This window comes from Episyrphus balteatus, chromosome 2 (assembly GCF_945859705.1).
Source record: "Episyrphus balteatus chromosome 2, idEpiBalt1.1, whole genome shotgun sequence".
Classification (NCBI taxonomy): Eukaryota; Metazoa; Arthropoda; class Insecta; order Diptera; family Syrphidae; genus Episyrphus; species Episyrphus balteatus.
This window is the reverse complement of record NC_079135.1, coordinates 50,669,929-50,695,383: the sequence shown is the minus strand read 5'-3', so window position 1 is coordinate 50,695,383 and position 25,455 is coordinate 50,669,929. Positions and strand designations below refer to the sequence as shown.

General features: G+C 32.2%; 1 protein-coding gene across 2 annotated transcripts in view; it reads left to right on the top strand.

Annotated features, from left to right (window-relative positions):
• The window catches only part of LOC129911172 (ankyrin repeat domain-containing protein SOWAHB-like), a 170,250-nt gene that overhangs the window by 87,952 nt on the left and 56,843 nt on the right, over nucleotides 1–25,455 (top strand). The window contains exon 4 of one of the 2 annotated variants that reach the window (XM_055988882.1): nucleotides 20,244–20,637. The exons of the other annotated variant lie outside the window; for it this stretch is intronic. Within the exon in view, the coding sequence (XP_055844857.1) occupies nucleotides 20,244–20,249 (6 nt within the window). The 3' untranslated portion in view covers nucleotides 20,250–20,637. Of the gene's footprint in view, nucleotides 1–20,243; nucleotides 20,638–25,455 lie in introns of those variants that run through there. 2 annotated transcript variants of the gene reach the window in all.

Below are 25,455 nucleotides of genomic sequence, written 5' to 3'. Positions count from 1 at the left end.
TTATTATTTCATACCTGCTCCAATACTTGGTAGGGGACAAAAATACTTGGTAGGGGCAAAACCGACATATACGAAATTTTAGCAATTTCAAGCCATTATATGAAATTTGACAGGTCAAACTGTCACTAACCACCTCAAAAAATATACTCGTTAAAATTTTGTGAATTTTTTTTTTTGCAAAAAAAAAAGTATGAAAAATATTGAATTTTGGAAAATGAAGTTAATGTATGTATGCATGAAGTATTTCTTATTAATTTAATGAAATAAGTTGGCTAAGAACGATTTTAGATTTTTCGGTATAAATGGCCTACTTAGTACTCGGGTAAAATGGCATACTTACTTTCACATGGCATTTTATACTGACTTTCACATTTTCATTTTTTTTATAGTGAAAATGGTTGCTAAATATAAACGATCTACAGAGAGGAAGTCCTGGACTAATGAAAGTCCTTGATTCCGTCCAAAATCTGGAAAAAAGCATCCAAAACATTCAAAGTTGCAAAACTACAGTAAGGAGACGAGCAACCAACATGAACAGGGTTTTGAATGACTCGTAGAAAGATCTGGGGGAGATTAAGCAACACTTGTTCCAAGAAAATGGAAAAATAGCCATTTGACTAGATTTTTCATTTCAAATTACGTATATGTTTGGACACTGGACAGTGTGCCATTTTACCCGGGTAAATTTGATCAGTGAAATTTGTAGACGTCTTAAAAATTAAAAAAATTAAATACTTTTTGGATTTTTTTTAACTCGCAAAGGAAAAAAATTTGAGAGTAATATACTTAACCTTGAAAAGTATATCGTCGGCTTAGAGTGTAAACCTATAAACTCCATTAAAGTAAATTTATTACAGGAGAGAGAAAAAACTTCTCAAAATGGTTTTTATCAATTTATAAGAAAAATCCAAAATGCCATTTTGTGTGTTGAGTAGTGCTCTTCATTTCTATACGAAAGCAGATTCAAAAAAAGTAGTAGTTTCGTATCTTTTTAGTATTTTTGTGAGTTAGCAGGTTTTCTTCTGTTAGTAATGCAAAAAATATTGGATTTGGCCGGTTTTCCTACAAAAATAAAAACAATGTTATGAATTGTTTATACCAATAGATTTTTTTATTTTCTTGTAAAACCAGGTTAATTTAAAAGGAATGTGCCAAGAAAATATTCATAGAGGAATGGACAGGACGGCCAATTTTCTAATAAATTGACTTAATTTGGAAAAATAAATTCAAACAAACAAATCAGCTGTTACACCTACTATAAAGTGGTGTACCTTTTTGTTATCCAAAAACCTCGTCTATTTTCTTGTTTAAAGCTGTTTTATGTAATAGTTTTTGAAAAATTAATTTTCAAAATCAAAATTTGGAAACATTTTTTTTTTTAAATTAATGCAAAACGTTAATTCCCTTCGAGGAAAGAACAAAATATTTCCGGGTGGAAAGTTGTTCATGTACATACCTAAAACCCAAAATAGGGCTGACACCAAGAAGAGTATAAAATAATAATGTGTAGTTCATAACACGTATCAGTGTCAAATACAGAATGGAACTGGGTACATAATGCGGTTCTTATTCAGACGGACTTTTTTGGATTACATTTTTTTTATCATCTCTCTCAGCCTCATGTTAACTTTAGGTGATTTGAATGCCAACCATGTAATCAAGAATGCAGTTGTTCTTACATATTATGAGAATAGGTACTCTTATTTCTTATTTATTAATGAGATAACTGTTGATTTAAGAAGTTTTGATGGAGTTAGCAGGAATTCTTTTTGAATAATGGAGTTAGCTGTTTTACTCATCACGCAATTTGGCTGACTTATAAGTGGAATTGAACGAAAATTTTTAAGTCAGACGATGCGCCATCCTAAGACCTTTCAAACTGCATACCTAACTCAATTTTTCCCAAAATTGGAGTTAGCAGGATTACACTCTAAGCTGACGATATAGCATTTAAGTTTGAATTTTACTTTTTTTCGAGATATTTGACATTTTCCTTAGGGGGGCCATTTTAGGCCACCTTCCCCTTTTTACGAGCTTAAAAATTTGCTTGTTTTAATTAATTTCGATCAGCAGTTTTGAGTCGAATTTTAGGAGGTATTGCTTCAAGAAATTAAAAAAAAAAGAAGTGATTTGGCGTCTTTCGAAAATATGACTTTGGGTTATTTTAATACAATTCAAAACTTTTGAATGAAAAAATGATTGAAAACAAATTGTTAAAAAAAATAAATATTTATGTTCTGTTTATTTTTTTTTTTTATTTTTTGCGTATAAGATAACATAACAGCAATTATAGTTAACATGAAAGCTGATCTACAAGAAGTTATCACGCAACATAATATATAGATACGTCTACTTATTTAATTTACTTCTTCGTTTCGTACTTACTTCAAAGCAATTAAGTTAAATTAATAAATAAAAAAAAGCTATAAATATTCAAGTACGAATTAGCGAGCAATTACATTCTAACAGCATCTGGATTATACTTTTTTATTTTTAAACACTCTAGGGATGCACCTACTTATACAAGCATACATGCATATTTATGTAACTTGAGGTATTTAATTTTATATGATTAAGAAGTTGGAGGGTTCATGAACAAGTATTTTAGTTTAGATTTAGATTTCTGAGCGTATATTTAAGTGATTGTGCTATCTTTCATAAATAATTAAAATGTTACGGATTAAAAGTTAAAATAACCTAGTTTACTTTAACATGCAGCTTTTGTTACAGCAATCAAAGTCAATAAAAACTCGTATTTGTTTTTCAAGTTCGTTTTAAAGAAATTTTTCAGTCTTAAAGTTCTTGATTACTTTAGCAGATTTTGTTTGCAATTTTTGTTTTTAGCTTTCACTATCTTGGTTACGGTTCGGTAATAGATTTTCTTCTTCATACTAATACCCTGAAATGGGGTGGGGAGGGTGTATTGGGATAAGAAGGCAATAATTTTATGCAGGAAAGTATAAGTAAACTTGATTTTTAAGTTCAAAAAACGACAATTATTAAATAAGCTTTAAATCAACTTGAAATAAATATAGTAGGTATTCAATAAAAAAAAAAAAATTTTTTGTCTAAAAAAGTTCTTTTGTTTATTATATGGTTTTTGTTTGAAGTAATGTAACTTTTATGTATATGAAATAAAAGGTTAATAATTGAAGATTGCATTGGTGTAAAAAAAAGTATATGTCATAGCTTATTTTTTCAAGATATCAGTCGTAGAAATCAGTCTTAAGAAATTTTTTTTCAAAAAAAAGTCTAAAAACCATGAAAAAATACTGAGCGTAGAAAAAAGATATTAGTACCAGTCGATAGGTACTACTTTAACCTTTCATTTGGTACCAAAACTTCTTTTCTAGGTTCTATAATTCGGGTGCTATGAAGAATTGTTTCGAAAATATCCGATTTTTCTGATTTTTCCGTCCCCAACTTCAGACTGAAATATCTTGAAATCCCCAAAACCAATTTTGAAAATATTTGCCTCACTTATAGAGCTCAATATAAGCTTTCATTTGATACTTGTCTCGTCAGTGTACACCCTGGGCCCAGGGTATAGGGTCATCTCATTTATGATGGAATCAGATGTTCCCTAATTTTATGTAGTAGTAGCTGAGCTCAGTAGCCATTTTTAAATAATTATACTGTCATCTACGCAACTACACTCCTTAAGAATAACAAAACTAAGACTTTCCTCTCAGAGAGACAGAAAGAAGTATGTACCTATTTAAGTGTGGCCACATCCAAAGTTTTTGGGGGCACTATTTCCAAATCTGTTTTAAAGCCTCATCTGTTTTAAGATATCAACTACTTAGAGTTCTTGATAACTAGCGTTGGCCAGATTTATTTTTTCACCTAGAAAGTGATTATTTAAATTCATTTTATGCCTGAGCCTTTAAAAGCATCTTGCTTTAGCAAAGTATACCTACTAATAAAAAATTTTCGTTAACAAGCTTAACTTTTTTGTAAACCCGAAAAATCATGGTAAGCAGTAAAATATTATTATTCTCCGAAAATACATACTCTTGATATTAGTAACATAACTTGTTGCCAACATAATGACAATTGAAGATGTAAATAACTCTACTTGAAGTGGTAGTTCTTAGTTCCTATACTGTCATTTATCATACTTATTTAACATTCATCACCCATCTATCAACACTAAAAACGTTCATATTTGATCTTGAAAAGTCAGAAATATTCTATAGACAAAGCCTCTTAATTATCATCTCAATTATCCTTAAGTATCTGTTTTGTGATTGTTCAGTTAAACTTCAATTTAGACGCAACACATTCAGTCGACCATGCACCCATCCATCGCGCCTTGAAGAATCAATGTTGACACTTGAATAGATTTCGTCACTTATGAAAACACTGAAGTACAAATGCCCCAACAGCTGCATGCAGCAGTCTTATTTTGGCACATAGACGACACAACATGTCATTGATGTTGAAGGAGTACCCTTTTCAATATTTTGAATTTTGTCTCCAATACACTCAAATGGAAACACACACATTTCTAAATTAAAAGTATAATTTTTTCCACAAACCGAATATACGCAGACTTTAAACGATCTCTTATGAATCTTCTGATCATCACAGTTGCCGGAGATAATAACCCAAAGTCTGGAGGAGGAGGGTGCCATATACCATACATACAAAATCCCAGAAGTATCTTCTGCTTCTGGTCGAGGTCGACGCGCAACAAGAATTACGATGGGAATACTGCATTTAGACATCCCATAAATATAATCGGCGGGTAAGGAAAATTCCTTTGGGGGAAGTCGCATCTATGAATGTCAAACGCTGTCAGATAAATGAGATCTTTTAAGACAATAAAGTTCAACAAACATAGAATTTTTCTTTCGTTAATTTATTGTGTTGTTGGGTTGTGGGTTTACGAGCGTGTGAGTCGAATTTGTTGTAAGCGATTTGGTTTTTGAGTGTGTTTTCAAGATGATTTTTTTTTGGGTTTGTTCATGTTTTCAACCAATTCTTAGTTCTATTTTGGTTGATTGTTAAAATTAATATCAGATTATGATTGACATGGAAGGTAATTTAAAACATGGAAAATTAAAACAGGATGCTATCATTTTACACTTTTTTTTTTTCAAAGGTGAGAAACTCGGTAGAGTATCACACTCATTTGGCCATTTTTTGAGTGATGTTTGAGATGTTCAAAATCTTGATTCTAAAATCTAAACATGATGCCAGTAGTCGAAAGAGATGATGATTAATTTTCTCAACTTATTGCATTAGGTTTTTAAACATTATGATTAAATATCATATTTATTCATAACCACTCATCATCCATCAGTATAACTTGTTACTGAAATCAGTTGCTGAGTTACTGAGTACCAACAACTTTTTCTTATATTTTTATCCTTTTGAATTAATAATAATGAAATTGCAAGATACATATCTTTGTGGGGATATATTTATGACAAGAAGCATTCTCATAATAAATATTAATACTTTTGTATCCTGTTCGTTGTGTTTTTTTTTTTTTTTGTTTCAATATGTTTGTCAACGATTTTACAAAAATACAATTATTATTGTGATTGAATGGAAGAGAGTTACTTCAAGATGTTTTTTTTTTAAGATTGCCAGTTACAACAGAAAGCCATTGATGAGGCGGCTTTGATGATGCTTTACAAGATCATGTTTGATGATTAATTTGTTTGATATGCTATACACGTTGTCAACATATTCAACAAGAAATCACAAATGGTTGCAGTTCTTACCATCGTAGTCATTAAAAAAAAATAAAAACTTTTTTTTTTTAATTTATTTTGTCTTGAGCAAAGGTAAAGCTTTTTTAAAGCTACACAGTAAGAAATAATCGGTAGAAGTTGATTAAGTGTCACTAAAAAAATATTATTACTCATGGCCGGTATCTGCAATAGCTAATTTTTTCTGTGTGCAGTCATTAATTCTATATAAAAATCAGTTTTAGGAACAAAATGCTGATTAAAAATAGGGGTGCGCTAAAGAGCGATTTTTAAAGAGCAGTGATAGCAGCATATTAAAAAAGCAGCAATTTACAGCTCCTATTTAATCTTTTTAAATAGCAATAGTTGCAAATTACTTTTTAAATTCTTGATTTGAACTATGTTTGACCATTAATTGTGAATTGAATTGTTCAATAACTCCTTGAATGCCTGCACTAAAACAATGGTAATTAAAATAGAACTTCTCTGTTTTGTCATAATCATGTTTAACTTTTCTTTACATATTTGCGAACATTATTATTGTTTTTCCTGTGTTTATAATTGTAAATATAAGAACAAAAATATGATTCGTTTGGATGTTTGTAAGTTTTGGACTGAGCAGTGAGCAGCTATATTAAAGAGCAATCACAACTGTTCACTGCAGATCTATACTGTGGAATAGCAGATCGATTGAAGGCAGCTTTCGCAATAGCAGGCTCAGCTCTAATTAAAAATGCTACAAAATTCAAAGGAATTGCTTTATTAAATGAAAAATTCTACCTCAGCAATTTTAATTTTTTTTTCTATACCAAAATTTGGCCAGGAATAACAAATCCCTCTCACGGGGCTTTTTTTTCCATAAATTAAAAATTTTAATATTAAATTTGTCAGAACAGAAATTAAACAGAAAATTGATTACCTACTTCTGTTTTATGGGAGACATCAAAACGGATTAAATTGTATTGTGCTAGTTTTCATTAGTACAAAAAATGTAAGTCTTTCATTTCCGCGATTGATTTTTCAATAACGATCTAAAAAAAAAATACAGTTTTACTTTAAATTTAATTTTTGTAATTATCAAGAAAAGAATGGGCTTTCAGAAAAAAGGGTGTTATAATTTGGGTAGCCATTTTTATTTTTATAATCTATTAAAAGCCAAATTCTTAATACCTCTACTAATTTCTGGTAAGTATTTTAAAAATAGATGCAAGGTTCAAAGTCTAAGTCACTAGGTATCCGTTCTAAAAGCTTGTTGCGACACAAATTGTTTTTTTTTTTTAAGAGAGATAAAACCTTACAGCAGTTATTAGGTAAACTCAAAAGTAGGTACTGATTGAAAATTAATATTTAAGGTTTCAATTGATTACACAAGCAGCTGCCCTGCAAGTATGAAAGCTATACACAAACCTCTTCTAATACTGATTGAAAATAACCAAAGTTCAAAATTCGACAAACTTCAATTCTGTCCGTTCTCAACTCTTCCAAACCGCCATAAATGAGATGTATAGATAAATCATCATTTAAAACAAAACAAAAACAACAAAAACCCTTACATTAAAAAATAACACTCGTCTTTTTGTTTATTTATCTACTAATATAAATGTAGTAGGTATCCTTATGAAATATGTTTGTATAAATAGTTCACCCACCCCAACCATCATAAATCTTACTTCTGATGATGCACCTAAAATATTTATTTCACACAAAATAGAAGAAAAAAAAAAGATTGAAATATGAACATTGATAGATGTATCATAGGTATTGAAATTTAAATCTATGAAAAGAAGAGAGTCGTACTATAAGGTGGCGCCATCCGGCCGGTGTGCGAGGATTTTTTTTTATTTACCCAACAATCATATAAAATGTGGACATTTATTGCCTAATTAGGGATTCTTCCCCTAACAATTCTGTGGCATGATTTTTTTTTAATCTGTGATTTATAGCTTGAAAACTTTTTTGTTTTTTTTGTTAAGTGGTAACACTCACATTTCTTAGACTTTTTTATAGTTTAATTGCTTGCGTATGTCAAGTTTTATATAGTTTTTCCTGCGCTAAGGAAATTTTCTAGTTCCGTTTCTTTCATTTATGCAGATGACCACCCAGCCTTGTTAACATTTATTATAATATGTAGCTTCACTCAGCACACTGCATAGTCCTCTTTTTTGTAATTTATGTCGAGTATTGGATTCGTGCAAAATAGAAATAGTTTTCAAACAATACACAATAGAACTATACTTTTTAAGAAATTTTGCATCTCCAAAATTTTCCAGAAGAGATTCCTTGGTTACTATCCTCTGAAACTCTGAAGGGTTACAAAGTACTTCATCTTAGATATCCCTTATCATTCTTCGAAGAAATGTTAAACTGTAAGAAAGATAAGAATTATTACCTGTTGACATAAAACTAGAGCCAATGTGTACGACTGCATCTAGCATTTAAACAGCATTTAATTTTTATAGATCCTTATAAAAGTTTTAATACGCATTTTATTTCCCAAGACCGTGTATAATTGCCGACTTTGAATAGCGTCCTGCACCTATTTCTGGCACATGCAATTCCTCACAATGACTTTATTACGATATGACATCAAAGGAAACTGTGAGAAAGAGTTCCTTTCTTAATTGCTGCTTGCTGATGAAGTACCGCATTTTAGATTAAAACCTCTTGAATCTTGAGAGAGTATATAATTTTATCATTGCTGCCACCACCTTCTCGGTGATTTTAAAAAGGATTCTTTTTTTTTTTCTTCTTTTTGTGTAATTTTAAATTTTCGGTGGATCGGCTTTTGTTGATTGAAATGTTTGTGGAAAAAGTCACAACCTTTTAAGAAGCAACACTCACCGACAATGATAATGATCCATGATGCCGAAAGACACCCATCTTGATATTTTAATTACTCGACGAAAGATTTGTGGTAATGACTATGTGAAGAGTGCTCCTGGCTACACACGCTGCCGTTGCCGTCCGTCGTCATCATCATCTTCATCGTCGCGGTCACATCATCGTTTTTTTTTTTCGTTCGAATTTTCTTTTGGAAGTATAAATCAGCAGGGGCAGAGGTTGTATGCAAGGCGGCTGGCATTGACGGGGGCTAGGCATGATGAGACTGAATATATGTTTAGTTCGGTTAAAGCTGATATGAATTTGATTTAATGGCAACTGCATCAAATAAACAAAAATGATAAATGGCATAATTTTTCGGTTTGTTGCCGCTCTCTTGATATGCATGGTTGCGGTATGTGAGTTGGACCTCAAAGGGTGCATCAATGAAATATTATGATGGAAGAAACGTTTAATTAAATAAATAATTGAATAATTAATGGGATTTTTTTTTTCGGTTGTTTGATATCTGTTTTTGGTTTGGTTGTGATATGAGATTTGACAGTTTGAATATTTTGATATATTGCTTATATCGGTTATCTGAATCGGTGATTTTCAACAAAGTTCTTTGAAGATTCAATGATGTTCTAATCAATAAAATGTCAAAAATTTCAAATCGCATTTCTGATTGATAAATAATCCTTAAGTGGAACTCTGCCACGAATCTCGAAAATACGACAACCTATCGCAGGCATTATTTTATTGGTATGAGAAATCGATTTTGTCGACATTGTTTTTAGAGTTGCGATGTTGATTGAGTTAATCAAGGATTTTTGAATTCTTATAATATGTTTTAATTCACTCGGAAATTTAGGTTTTCACCCGCAAAAAAATATATACAGTTTTTTTTATCGTTGGAAATTGTTGGCAGCAATAGGTACCCATACTTACATACACAAAGTCTAAACGAATCCGCATTGGCGTTTGGCCACCATCGTCAATAATGCAGTTTTCGGTTGAGCTATATCTTTTAAACTAATTGTTCTTGAGAGATCATTTAATGGCCAAAATAAGCTTATTTGTATGCTGAATCTAACAAAATTAAAACCAAATTTATTCGACTACTCCAAGTGACTATAAAATGTAGTGACTATTTTCAGTGCAACAGGTTGGTAGGTACACATTTATAGAAATACACTTTCCTTGATAGTGTGTAGGGATACAATTCGGCATGAACGTTTTATTTGCAATTAGTGATGGGAACTATCGAATGATTTGAACTATCGATATAAACTATCGAATAAAAACTATTGTATAAAAAAACTATTTGAATGAAAAAACTATCGTTTAAGAAAACTATTCGAATGAAAAAACTATCGTATTCAAAAAAAACTATCTGATTGAAAAAACTATCGAATACAAAAACTATTCAAATGAAAAAACTATCGTATAAAAAAACTATTCGAATGAAAAAACTATTTGAATGAAAAAAACTATCGTTTAAGAAAACTACTCGAAAACTATTGTATAAAAAAAAAACTTTTTGAATGAAAAAAACTATCGTTTAAGAAAACTATTCGAATGAAAAAACTATCGTTTAAGAAAACTATTTGAATGAAAAAACTATCGAATAAAAAAACTATTCAAATGAAAAAACTATCGTATAAAAAAACTATTCGAATGAAAAAACTATTTGAATGAAAAAAACTATCGTTTAAGAAAACTACTCGAAAACTATTGTATAAAAAAAAACTATTTGAATGAAAAAAAACTATCGTTTAAGAAAACTATTCGAATGAAAAAATTATCGAATAAAAAACTATCGAATGAAAAAACTATTCGAATGAAAAAAGTAACTAAATGAATGAATGAGTGAATGATTTAAAACTACCAAGTGAATGAATATTCGATAGTTCCCATCACTATTTGCAATGAGAACCAAATCAAAAGAGTACATCTTAATATTTTAGTTGAAAGGGTGTTTTTTTAGGGAGAAAAAACGTTGTGCAACAGGTGCCAAAACACTTCTGTTAAAATAATACTAGATTTAAAAAATTGGTAAAAATATTTCAAAGGTCATTGGCATACAAAATAAAAAAAAAACCATAAGCATATGTTTGGTGAAAAAGTATTTTTTTTTTTTATTAAACTTAATTTACATTGAATTTTTACGTTGATAGCTATTAGTATCCTGAAAGCCAATTATCCTTTAAGACCTCTCAGTAAATGTGTGAAAAGTTGATTTTTGTTATAGTTTTAAGTTTAATACCAATAATGTATAATATTTTAATAACGAAGAAAAAATAACAAAAATAATAATATTTTAAGTTAAACACCAACTTTTTCAGTTTTTACCTTATTACTTTTCAAAGGTGCATCCTTTTGAATAAGTCACTCACCTGTAATAAAGACAGAATTTATTTTAATTTAAGCTCTGACAATTTTTAACAAAAATTTGGAAATTTTAATTTTAGTCGTTTTTCTAATAAAAAAAAAAAATAATATACCTTATAATGATGCCAATAAGGTATTGAACATTAGAAAAACTCAAAAACATGCTTATACATTTTGGTATCATCTACTTTTCATGACTTTTCGGTCTCTTTTTTGTTTTCATTTACCTTCAACCTGTAGATAATAAAAACGAACTAATAAATTCACTATAATTTCAAAGAATTCACAAAAAAATGTAAATATATGTGTTGAATTTGTAAATTAATTCCCCCACGACTTTCTCAGATCATCATCAGAGCATTCGAATCCAGCATTAATCTTCATTCTAGCTTAATTTCAAAGATGCTCTAACTAGCCGACATTTTACATAATTCAAGCATACGTATTCAAAAAAAATTAACCCTTTTCTTTTTTTTTTTGTGGTTAAGAAGATGATCCCACGGTACGACGCGCATCTCTCCAAAAGGTTTCAATTTAAAGAAAAAAATCACCTGGCCGACATTTTATATGCTTGCGGTCTAATAATCCCAATGCAAGATATTTATCCCGCAGATGTCACAAGATGCATCTCTACCCTCATTTAGAAACCCATAAAAACAATAGATGAACCCGCGCGCGGGCTATATGGAGACACTTTTTTCGTATATTTATGCAGTTTAGTTTCCAAAATCGGGATAGTTTTTTAAATTAGTGCACAACAATCCAGCGTCGTCAAAGAGTCTGGGATGATTTTTTTAATTTAATTCAAAGTTTTCTTCTATTTTTTGTCTGACTTTTTTTGTTTCTGATAACCGCTAAGGACCTATCACGACGGACAATTAATGTCGTTGAATTCTGGGCCTGCCATAAAACCCACAATTAATCGAATCGAGAAACAATAAATAAATTTCCATTTCAATGGACATCAGACACTCTTGGAATTGTTGGGACTCACAGAATCAGAATCTTTGGGCTCTCGATCGGTTTGGCTTAGACTTTGAGGAGCCCATTTTTCGTCGCTGTCCATTTCTCAACAAAAGGTGGGTTGAAATATTTGTTGTTCAATTTTGTTGTTGTTGTTGGTATATGTTTGTCTCGTCGATCTTGGCTAAAGTGTGGTCTGCCGAAGGTTGAATTTTTTTTTTTATTTCCAAGGAAAGACAAACTCCCAAATACCCACTTTCTTATCAGCATCGAAAATTAATAGATGCTCGTTCTCCAACAGGTTTGCTTTGATAAGGAACCCATCAACGCGAGACTGGCGTAAGTGTTTTCGAGCACCGAAACGTCCGAGAAAGAATTAAAAAAAAAAAAAACATCATAAAGAAATCGGGAAACAAAGCAGCGGTGATTTTACACTCTGAGTCACTTGATTGAGGCTTACATTTTTTATTGACCTTTCTTAAATCCCAATATTAAAAATAAATGTCAAAAATATTGAAACCGATTCGTGATCATGTCGTGCAACAAATTTTGTTCTTAATCGTTTGAGTTCCATGAACGTTTTCGAGTATGTGATTCGATTGGGTTCACAAAATTTTTGAAAACCAAATACTGAACTTTTTTGACCTTCAAATTAAATTCTTAAGGTCCAAAGTGGGACTCCCTTCGATTTTGAACTTGGTATCTCGAAAATGTTCCTTAAAAATATTCGATCTCAATCAAGTGATGCGGAGTGTATTTTATTCATTTTATGCGTTGTGGTGTACCTGACTGGACCATAGTCGTGTCGGCACAGAATCTTCATATTGAACCAACCAAGCCAAACTAACCATTGGATCGGTCCAGGTGGTAAGCCCACTTAAATATATGTGTTCACCTTCGGACAGCTCTGAAAGAGACGAATCACTCTTATCAAGAGTCGTAATTTTTCATAAGATATCACAAGATAAGGTGTCATGGGGTATGAAGAAAATTCTAGGCGACCGAAGACGACGACCGACGACTTGGTTGAAGGTGCCTCTCCTCGTTTTCAATGATTAACCATCTGCATTTACAATGACAAATTTTGGGAAAGCAGCGACCGAGAAGACTCTCGTTAGTTTCGGGGCACACATACACAGTATCGAGAAAAACAAACGACAAAATGGATTATGACGGAGTGCGAGAATAGCACAGAACGAATTTAATGGTAGCGTTTAGTATTATCTTTGAGACCTTAATTGTTAAACATTAGACATGGACATTGTTTGGTTGTTTGTTTAATTTTTAATTTTTTATTTTATTTTTGTAAAGCTTGAAAGAGGTTTTCAACCAATAAACTGGCGTGTAATTTGTTGCTATCTTAAGAATTGCTCTTGAAAAGATGACTTTTTTAAAGTTGAAAGATATTGATGAATTTAAACGGTAGGAAGAGGTCTTTCATTAGAGTGCATATCTCCTTTTGAGTTCAACTGATTGCTACATCTTTTTCTTCCTCTAAACGACGATTATCATTATCTTTCTTGGATTACAGCTCTTTCACTTAACTGCGTCATATTAGCGCGCCTTTTGTGGGGTTCACCGGGTCGACCTCAGATAACTTTGGCAAGCCTCTCTGTTTTGAATCGTTCCATGGCAGAGACTGAGTCTCTTCTTCGCGATTACGCTGGAACTGGGTTCTCACTGCTATTTCTTGGTACATGATAAAATCAGCTTAATTCGTTGTTCAAGACAGCATTTTTTTTTACCTAACTTCTGCGGAATATCTTACGATCCAAATCTAATGGTTGTCTATCGAATGTCTTTTCTAAATCAACAATCATATTATTCAAATCTTTTAAGAAATCTCGATGAATCAGATTCATATATTCCGTATTGCATCTGTGGTTGTATTATTCTTCGCAGACGTTGCGTAGTTCAAATATTTGCTCAACGATCCTTATAGTGTGTGGGATCAGCTTAATCAAACAGTAGTTATCGCAGTTTCGTTTCCGCTTGTAGATTGGGTAAAACTGAACTTTCTTGACCCGAGGTAGGTTAGTAGAAATTGCGGTCTTTAGAGCACATTTTGAGCTTGTTTGCACCATTTTGATACCTACCACAAGTCTTGTGATCTTAATTGTTTGTGAAATGGTTAAGTGTGGTTTTGACCGAGGAAAAAATGTGATCACTGAATGTTTCGGTCATGAGACACTGTTGGTCTGAACCTACCGTAGTCAGATATTTGCGTGAGCTTTATAGTGTGATGGTCTGTTTAGTGGCAGGATTGATCCTAAATGTTTGCCTTTGCCCAGTACAACAGTCTTCAGGACCGCAAAACCCAAACCCGAACCAGAAAACCCAGAGAGGAATTGCTTAAAAGATTTGATCAAAAAAAATGCTTAAAAAAATTGCTCTCTGGGGCCTTTGTTAGGGGAACTCGGCTTTGGGTTTTGCGTTACTGACGACAGTTGTACAGCTTTTTATATGACAGGCTGTTGTCCTGAGCTATGGCTTCTATTAAGCTCCATAGACATGTTTGTCCAGCATTTTGGACCAATTGCTTTTTCTTTCTTGGAGTTTTTCACACCAAACTAATTTCTGTGACTGTGAGATTGATTACTTCTTTGAAATTAAGTTCGGCTGTTGGATATATGGTATCCTGGAAAACTGCTCATTTAAAAGTCCCTCGCAATACTGTCTCTACATGTTAAGAACTTTGTCGTCACTTGGCCTTGAGAATTGATTATCTATTTCGTCAGCGAAACAGATTCGAAAAAGAGTATTCTTTCTTCCTTGAGCGGCAATTTTGAACCCTTATTCTTGTATGCTTTTGTATAGATGTTGAGAAACAGACTCATTGAATTGCATCACTAAAAAAATATTTTATTATGATTAAGACAAATATTTGATTTAAATACAATTTCATCATTTCACTAAACATCGAAATTTAACAATAATAAGTGAAATGAACAGTATTTTAACAGCTGAACGCTACAAAGTATCGAGTAGCAAGTTTTTATTTATTTTAGTTTCTTTGTAGCGATTTTTTTCCAAAAACTGTTAAAAAAAATACTCGAATCATCAAAATGATATTTTTTTATTCTCTTTACTCCGATATCAAGGTAAAAAAAAAAAACTTTTTCGAGATTTGTCGAAGCAAAAATAGAAATTTAAGAGGGGAAATCCCTCCAGACGATACCTTTTTCACTATTTTTTTATGAAAAACTGAAAGCATTTATTGAAATTTGGAAAAAGACAAGATATTACTGACATTATCAAGAATTGAAAAAAAAAAAAAATTTGAAATGAAAAAATAACAAAATGGCGGCTCTGGAGCCTTTCAAAGTTGACGCCTCTAGTTTGCGCCGTGCAATGTACAGGTCCAGGAAATCTTGTTAAATCAAAAAGGATTAGATGATATTAGTTCGCATTGCATGAACCTAAATTTATTTTTTTTTAAATGAAAAATAAAAATTAGAAATCAAAAAAAACGAAAAAAACATGTTTTTTTTTACAAAGAAGTAGTTAAAAAAAATATTTACTGTACAAATTTTATTCAAATTTTAGGTTCATGTTGTGGCAAATGATTTAAGGAGTAATTTGCTTCAAATTTCAAGTCGATAGCTTCATTAGTTTTTGAGTTACATTGCACGGCGCAAACTAGAGGCGTCAACTTTGAAAGGTTCCAGAGCCGCCATTTTGTTATTTTTTCATTTCAAAATTTTTTTTTAATTCTTGATAATGTCAGTAATATCTTGTCTTTTTCCAAATTTCAATAAGTGCTTTCAGTTTTTCATAAAAAAATAGTGAAAAAGGTGTCGTCTGGAGGGATTTCCCCCCTTAATAGAAAAGTATTTAGGTCATTTCTCTCACTTGATTGAAGTTTCGTTATAACGGTAAATAAAAATTTAAAAAATAATTGTTTCGGGTTTTTCAAAGAGATCGCCGTTTTTTTGACGAATTTTTTACTGTTTTGGCTTAGCTTAACCCATTCTCTCCCATTGTACTTTTTAAAGTACAGCGAAATGCATTGACATTTTTTGCATGCAAAAGCAGTTGGGGTCATAAAATATTCGTTTAAAGATGCTTTTTAGATTTAACTGAGTGTTTTTGATTTTTCCAAATACATATATTTTTAAGAAATTGAATTAGGGTGTACCAAATTGTATTTTTGCGCAAAGCATTTTAAATTATTTTTCTTTTTGCTTCGGTCGAAAATGTTTGTATATAAAAAAAAATTTAATTTACCAAATGTTTTGCTTATTTCTGCAATAATAATCAATTGGAAATAAACCCAAAATTAAGAAAATAATAAATTTTATCATATTTGTGTACATAAATACGGAGATAAGCAAAGCTAAAGTTAAATGTACTTTTAAAAGTACAATGGGATCATACATACATTTTTCTTTCAAGTACTTTGAATGGATTTTATAACTATCCCCAATATAAACTTGTATGGAATTTTTTTCCAAAACTTTGGTGCTGCTGTAGAACAAGTTGATAACAATTCGGAAGTAGTCAACGATTATATAGTTGGCTCAGAGAAATAAGGCTCAGGGACATTATGCCCACTTTTATGGGGCTTATGACTCACTCAAGTGGAACATTAGTCCCAAATAAAATTTCGATTTTGATACTTATGTCCCACCATATTGGGACATCAGTCTAGGTATACCAGAATTTTATGGAGCTATACCCCACCTGGCAAATTTGTTTTCAAAAGGTATCCAACAAAAGGATTCTTTAAATCCAGATTCCTTAAATGCAACTTCGCACCTACCCCATATCCAATAGTGTGTCCAAGCAGGGGGTTGCGGGGAAGCAGTATGCCCTCCTTCCCCTCCTAAACATATTTCACTAATACTGAGTGCAAGCACTGTATAATATGTAAGCAATAATGGTGTGTAAACAATCGTGGACACACTATAGGATTTGTGGACGTGCGAGGTTATGTCCCTAGGCCTTATATCCCTAATTTCTTGACCATTGGACAGTATGACAGATAAAGAAGACACCGATATTGACAACATAAAATAATAGAGCTACCATAATGTTCGACTTAAAATTACAAAAGCACTAACACTCCAATATCTCAAAAATCGCATTACCTATAGAGAGCGCTAGACAACAGTTTCTTAAAAAAAAAACTGCCTAATCAACTAAAGTGTCGCAAATGTCATTTATGGTAAAAATGTTGCTGTGAAATGTGTAATGTTACACTATGCATTGCGAAAGAGTGTTTTGAAAATTCTCATTAAATTAAAAATAATATGGTATCCATGATCCCATTGTACTAAAAAAAGTACACCCCCATAACTCTGTACTAACAATTTTTAAAAATAATTTTTCTTTCTATATATTTTAGCTTTTATCTAAATAAACAGAAAATATCATAAATATATATTATTTTTCATTTTTACTATACTTTAGTGCTAATGGGTTAAACTTCCCTACAACACACGGTTAGTAAAAAACTAAAACTAGCATACAGAGATTTCGCCGAGATGAAACTTTCGCCAATTTTTTTCTAAGATATATTTTTACGTTGCGGCCGATAGCTGTCCAAAGTTCAGCAGTAGTATTTTCTGCAAAGTTAATTTTGTTTTACGAGATGTGATGTCTCCTTTAAACGCTTCTTTGTTAATCTGATTCCTGAAACAAATTTAAAATATTCTTGAACATTTCTTAAAATCACTTTTTGGGTCCCAAATTTTGCACCTTCCGATCTGAATTAATTGAGAAGAACTTCTCAATTACTCTTGAAAGTTTTAACCCAATTAAAAGTCTGTGTTCTGTTTTAAGGAAAAAAAAATAAATCCTATGTCCTAATATTCATTAAAAAATTTCACAGGTTTTGTCCATGTTGAATTCAAGCCATCACGAAGCTCAAAACTATCTACCGAAAAAAAAAAAAAAACAGAAAAACATAAACATGACCACATCCATTGGCTGTGCAGAATTTAACTTTTTCATGATGGCTTATGTCGTTGGTAGCTCCCGAGCGAGACATTCGTGAGGTCAAATGCTATACCACAGCACCAGAATTAAAAAAAAAAATTTCTTCTTGATTAAAAATAAGATACTCAAAGCGCGACACCACCCCCCGCGTCTGTCGCAACATCGCGCGCCGAAATGTGATGCACATCACAGATGGAATTGAAAAGATATGCCGTGTCTCATGGATGAGGCTCCTATAGCAACACTTTTCGGGTGGCGCTATTGGCGCCAACAGGTTGCACGTTCCACGATTTTATAGTTCTCCCGTGACTACATCAACCACACCGGAATTTCCGACAGTCATTATTCTTGACATTTATTTAAACGTGCGCAAATTGCGTAGCACAAAATCCATTCAACCATTCAACGATTCGGAACGTCGCGTTCACCACAGCTCCCGAACTGATGATATGAAGAAGAAGAAGAAACTCGTTAAATGCTTTATCGACCGAAAAGACAGTTTCGCGAGTTTCTGCATTTCAAATAGGCTCCTCTGACTGACTGTCGAACGACGACAATCAAAACATGTATCCTCCAGTGGCTGCGGATGCAGCAGTACTTTTGTAGGCAAAAGGACGACTCCTCTTAACCTAAACCCTGTTTTGAACCATCAACTCTTCGTACTACCACCATACGCACTTCATCAAGTTTCAGATACCTACCTACCCTAAGGCAGAGGAGGGGCTCAGCGAGGATTCGGTGTCTCATCTTCGTCACTCGGCCGAAAGCAAGGAGGAGGTCAAGTGATTTATTCACATGTCCGATTGAATTGTTTGGCGCGCCCAAAAGGAATTCCCAGCGCTGTGTGTTTTCTGCTCCAGCTCTGGCGCAAACCTTTCACGATGAGTCGTCCTCACATATTTGACGATCGCTTGATTGATGTCCCATGACCGAAATTGACGTCGACTTCTGCGCCGAAACGAAGGCGCCATGTAGGAACGATGGGCATCATCGTCGATCTTGTCATCGAATCATTCAACTCGTTGCACTGCAACTGGCCATCATGGCAGCTCCACCGGGAAGTTGATTGCCATGATGGTGATGGAGTTGGAGTTGAGGAAAAGGATGTGGATTGGCACAACGGATTGAAGAGCTTGATCTACTTTAAGATTCGCATCAAAGTCATGAGAGTGCCGATCGATCGATGGTGGTGGTGGTAGCTGATGATGATGGTGAACAATTGAAATCAAATACGCTTGACATGGTTTTTGTGCACAGATGTTGAAACCGGGCACTGAGCAGTGAGGCAGGCAAGCATGCAGACTGCTCCTGCTTTGGGTACATCTTCCAAAGTGACAAGTTTTTGTTGCCTTAATTCAATCGGCTACTGATGATGACGATGATGATGATGATGATTGTTCGTCTGGGGATCGTTGGTATATGAAGCTGCTTTATATTTATGGAGGAATTGTTGCGGCGCAAACGAGAGAAAAGGAATTTTGCTTTGATGTATGCCACAATGGAAAAGATCCGTACATGCCTCACGATCATCATTTTGAAGACGAAGGAAAAAAAACGACGAATTTCTTTTCGAATCTTTGTCTGTCATTTGGTCTCTTTTTTTGTTGTTGAATTTTTTACCTTCTGCAATGGAATATTGTGTTGCGGTATCTCGCCAGAATTGAATTGGGAAATTCATTCAGCGCAGCTCACTATAATGGGATGAACGTTCACATTCGTCTCACAAGAATCGATAACAAGCGCAAGAGTTTCGACAAATTAATGCAATTGAGATTGATGAATGATATCGGTCGGTGGCGGTCGGTTAGCTATACTATGCGGTTGATGTTTTTCCTGTCGATATAGTGATTTTAAGAAACTAAGAAGAAAAAAATAACCTCTCATCGACATTGTTACTTTCTTTTCAGTCGCAATTTTGTTTTTTTTTTTTTTCAAAATGTAACCAAAGGTCAATGATCGGTTCAGGCTCTTTCATTTTGCATTTATTTCTCGAAAAATATGTTTTATTTAATTATTTTTAATGTGGAATATGCACCGAACGGATTGGCCATTAGGCGTTTTTTTAGCGAATTAATGGTATGTCTTGTCTCAACAAAATCCGTGGTGTTTCAAAAGCAATGAAATCCGTTCAAAATAATTGGAAACATTTTGAATCAAAATCATTAGTAAATAATGAATATAAATGATTTTACATTGTTTTTTATAAGTGTGTTTATATTCCTCAAAGGACCCTTACTTTTTTTTCCATATCGTAAATTTAGTTAGGCACCTAACCTAAATTGATCTATTTTTTTTTTTTTTGAATAGTAGCCACCTTTAAATATTAGGTTTACGACAATATTAAAGTCAAAAATAATATTAAAGTAATACAATATTTTTTATTAAACCTCGTGATATATTTAATGCTTTTTTTTTTCTTTTCAGGTATAAAATTTGTGCTAACACAATATGATGGTGATGTTTCTTTGAACTATTTTCATTATCTAAATATTAGATGGTAAGAATTAGAAATAATTTGATATTTGTCTTCACCTATGTATATTTGAGCATATCTCACAATTAACTGTTTCGTATTGACAATGTGTCTCATGATAAGTCAACTGATGAGGCCACTTGAGCTGCAAGGGGAAGAAACGCCAAATTTTTGTATGGACTTAAGACCGTAAAAAGCTACATATATTAAATCGATTAACTGTCTCGCATTTTCATCATTACCTATCACCAATCCATATACTTACACCACATATCCAGCGAATGCTTTGTTATTCCCTATTTCATTACACTGCCAGACTATGTTCAGCTTTTTAAAATTTTACAGAAAAATGTATAGCAAAAATTTAATATATTTGGGTTAGGTATGAATTAAAAACTTTTGTATAATTTAATAAAGGTGTTAGAAATAAACTAGTTTTGTTTTTGGAATCAGCACTCTTCATTTAGTCGGAAATACACTAGCCCAAAAAATTAAGGGAACAAAAAAAATCGTGATTTTTTTAGTGATTTTCGATGGGCTGTATCTCAGTAAAAAATGATCGCGACAAAATAAAAAGCATGTAAAAGCTCTATTCTTCTAGTTTTAGGATTAAATATTAAAATATTTTTTTTCTAACGGTAACATTTTATTTTTTTTTTTTTTTTTTTACGGGATGAAATCTTCAAAAGACACTTGGGAGTATTCGACACCAAGTAGTGTGGGACTCTTAACCACTAAAACCACCTCTTTATCAGGACCAATCTTGGGAGATCGACATCAGATTTTTCTTTCTTAACTTTGTAAAATCACTTTGGGGGAAGTTTAAACTTTTAATACTTTCCCATGTTTTTTTAGACCATAAGCTCATGAGGCTTGGTTCTTCTTAATCTCCGAACATGGTTTCTTGTATTCAAGACGGACACCATTTCAGAATTGGTATGACTTTGCAGTCTCTGATTATGCGATACAGCGTATTTTTTAACAACTTTTGTAACCGTTTCTATTTGTAGGTCACGATGTAGATCGCTATTTCTTATGTACCAAGGTGCATTAACTATTCCACGAAGGACTTTGTTTTGGAATTTTTGGATGATTTCGGTATTTGTTTTCTTTGTACAGCCCCATAATTGGATACCATAGGTCCAAACAGGCTTTAGTACTTGATTATACAGCATTATTTTGTTTTGGGTTGATAAATCAGAGTTGTTACCAAGTAACCAGTACATTTTTCTATATTTCAAGTTTAGTTCTTCTCTTTTCTTTTTGATGTGCTCTTTCCACTTTAGCTTTGCATCCAAAGTCATTCCAAGGTATTTGGCCGTATTGGCGTAAGGTACAGCTTGATTATTAATGAATATTGGAATATTGTTTATCTTTTTATTTGTAAAGTTTATATGTGAAGATTTTGTTTCATTGAGTTTGATACGCCATTTTTCGGTCCAATCTCTGACTGTGTCGACGGCATATTGCAGCTTTACTGCTCCCCTAGAGACACATTTGTCGGGTACCAAAATTGCGGTATCATCTGCAAAAGTAGCCATTATGGTGTGATTCCCAACTGGGATATCCCTTGTGTATAGTAATACAGGGTAGGACCTAGGACACTTCCTTGTGGTACACCGGCTTCTATTTTCTTCAATTCCGAATATTCTTGATCGTACCTTACTCTAAACAATCGGTCTGAGATGTACGATTTTAATATTTCATAGTACTGTCTGGGAAGATCCCTTTGCAGTTTGTACTCAAGTCCCTCATGCCAAACCTTGTGAAAGGCTTGAGCAACATCTAAGAAAATAGCTGAACATACTTGTTTTTCTTCTAATGCTTTTTCTATTACATCCGTTATTCTATGAACTTGGTCTATCGTGGAATGTTTATTTCTAAAGCCAAACTGATGATTTGGGATTAACCTTCTTTCTTCTATAATTTTGCTAAGTCTCTTCAGAAGCAGTTTTTCAAAAACTTTTGCCATAATTTGTATAAGGGATATTGGTCTGTAAGACGTCACTTCTGTAGGTGGCTTACCTTGCTTGGGTATGACAATAACTTCAGCAATTTTCCAATGGTGTGGGACATACCGTTGCTTAAGGCATGCATTTATTATATATTGGAGTTTTATGAAGGCTTTCAAAGGCATTTCTTTCATAACCTGAGCAGTAATTAGATCGTAACCTGGTGATTTTTTATTTGATAGTTGATGTAAACACATACTTTTTATTTCTTTTAATCTTACAATTGGTATTTCACTTTCATCTATCTTATCAACTAACTGTAAGCTATTTTCAGCCGCGTTTGTTGGGTATGGCTTAAAAACATTCGCAAGATGCTCCGCGAAAAGGTTAGCTTTTTCTTTTGGGTTACCGATCCATTTCCCATCTTGAGATTTCAAGGGAGAGTTTAGTAACTGCGGTCTTTTCAGGCGCTTGGCTGCTTTCCATAGCGAAAAATCGGTTGAAGCATCAGTCGTTAAATTCTTTGAAACAAAATGAATCTTAAAGCCAAATAAATAGCCTTTCTAAAAATAATAATCATTTTATTAGAAAAAATCTTCCCACTTTCTTAAGAGAAAATTAAAAACAAAAAAAATTGGAAAGAAAAGAATAGAGCTTTTACATGCTTTTTATTTTGTCATGATCATTTTTTACTGAAATACAGCCTATCGAAAATCAATAAGAAAAATCACGATTTTTTGTTGTTCCCTTAATTTTTTGGGCTAGTGTAATTAACAACGGTCTGTAAAATTTGTGTGTTGGCCAATATTAGGTGTTATTGCAACCCTTTACTTTTTAGAAAAAATAATTTTGTTTGTTTACATACCTATCTACATTATATAAAAATTTTCTAACATTTAAAAAAAGGTTGGTATGGTATTTATAATAAAATATTAATCAATCAGCTTTTCATTTAAAAAAAAAAAAACAAAAAATTTATTTTAAAAATCCTAAAATGTGTTTTGTGAACATTTTGTAAGGTTTTATTATTACGATTATTTTAACGCTTTCTGTTGGTATAAATCATTGAATTCTGCTGAGCCAAAGAGAAAAATTACAAAATAAAAAAAAACGCTTAATTACGACTAAATTACTACTAAACAAATTTAATTACGACTAAAAAAAATATTTTTTTTTTCACAAAAGTAGTTAAAATGCAGTATCACACACATTTTAATCGAAATCGTTAAAATTGCTAAGCAAAATTTTTTTGATGAACATCGTAATGTCATGTCTGATTGTTTTCTACTATTCGACGAATCCATAACTTGCTCTCTATAGATAGTACCTACATATATGTATGTATATCGCAAGTACAAATTTGGGTGAAAGGATCTTTTTTAAGCGCGAAAGAGCGATGATTTTGAAAAGTGATTAACACACACAAAAACTCTCAAATCTTATCAATTCTTTAACTTTTAGTCTATTGAGTCTCAAGAAAGAATAACTTCATATCGTTTATAGGATTTATTACAAAAAAAAATTATTTACACTTATTCAGTCCGACAATATCGAAATATTAAAATCAAAAGTATTCTAGAGTTTTGTAAAAGTTATGTTCAGTTTTGTACAACCAAAACCGAGGAAAACGATTCCCATCGAAAATTTGTTAATGCCCGATTTTGGTTTTGCAACAATTATAATTGGGTTAGCTCTAAAAAAGCGAGATTTTCTTATTTGAGATTATGATAATGCAATTGCGTTGTTTTGCATGTGAAATAACGTGACTAAAATTGAACCAGGAGTTTTTGGAATTGATTGTACATAATCAGTAAAAAATGTTGAACAACAAATCTAAAATTAGAGAAAATCAGATCATGAAAACACCTCGGCAAACTATATATTTGAAATAAAAGAATAAGTCTAAGAATACACATACCTACACATGCGATTTTGTTCGAGTGACTTTTCAATCGCAAAATAGATCACAATAATTTCAATAACTGTGAGGACAATTTAATTTAATTTGAAGAATCGAAAAAATCTTCTTACGGAATAAGCAGTAAAATTGAATTGAATTTTGTATAGAATTTTATTTTAGTACATGAATTTAAAGGTTTATAGGAAAGGGTGCCTCATCAAATTTTCGAAAAATTTTGATTTTAAGACGCACTTAAATATAAAGCATAAACAATTGATATAAAACCTTGAATACAAACCATATCAAAACCCTTAAAAAATTATCGACTTTTTGGTTCAATGTTAAATTTAATATTTAATTTAGTTGAACATTTTGTGTTGTACATATTTGATTTTGTATGCATACCTTAATGCTTCAATTCAATGTAATTTTGAAGGTGTTTACTCCTTTATTTACAAGACATTTTCACTGTCGGATCAAGGGCATTTTATAGTATCCGATATTGGACACTTAAGTGACACTTCCCATGTAAAAATATAAATTTAGTTTTCATTCGTATAATTTGTATTTAGAAATCAAACTACCTACTTTCCCATGAAAGATTTTTTAAATATTTCCCTCATACTTTTGAATTTATTAAAAAAATAATAAGGCTGCTATCTAACTATAAGTATATAATTGAGTAGATACCAGAACTTTTCATAAATAAACGCTGACATAAACATTTTAAGTCTACACCATTTTGTCTTGATAATTTGACTTATTTAAATGAACATTCCCATTAAAAAAAGCCTTTAATCATTGTTATCGCAACAAACAGATAAAACAACACCTTTTTCTGATAAATTATTATTGCTATTACTACTATTTTAACACCTCTTCAAATTAAAATCATTTTTTCCCAATGAAAACGAAAAAATTTAAAAACCTAATTATAAATAAACCTTTTGAATTCAATAAATCGATAACGACACACTCTCAAATCGTTTCCCATAGTCTCACTGATAAAAGAAAATCAACGACCTAAACGAAGTATTTAAAAAAAACACCTTATAATGTTAAGCACGCCACACATTCAGTCGACTATAAAGAGTGTCGAAATATATAGCTTCTACTTATCGGTCTAAATTGAATACGAATCGATACCAACCATAGCTCTAGCTTTACCTAGCTAGCTGCTGGACCTATCACATAAATTCAAAAAATATCAATTGGAAACACTTACACTGGCTGATAGCCAAATGGGCACACCTATCGCCTCCCTAATCGCAAAACAAAACAAATACCCATGTCTACGTCTATTCCAGCGAT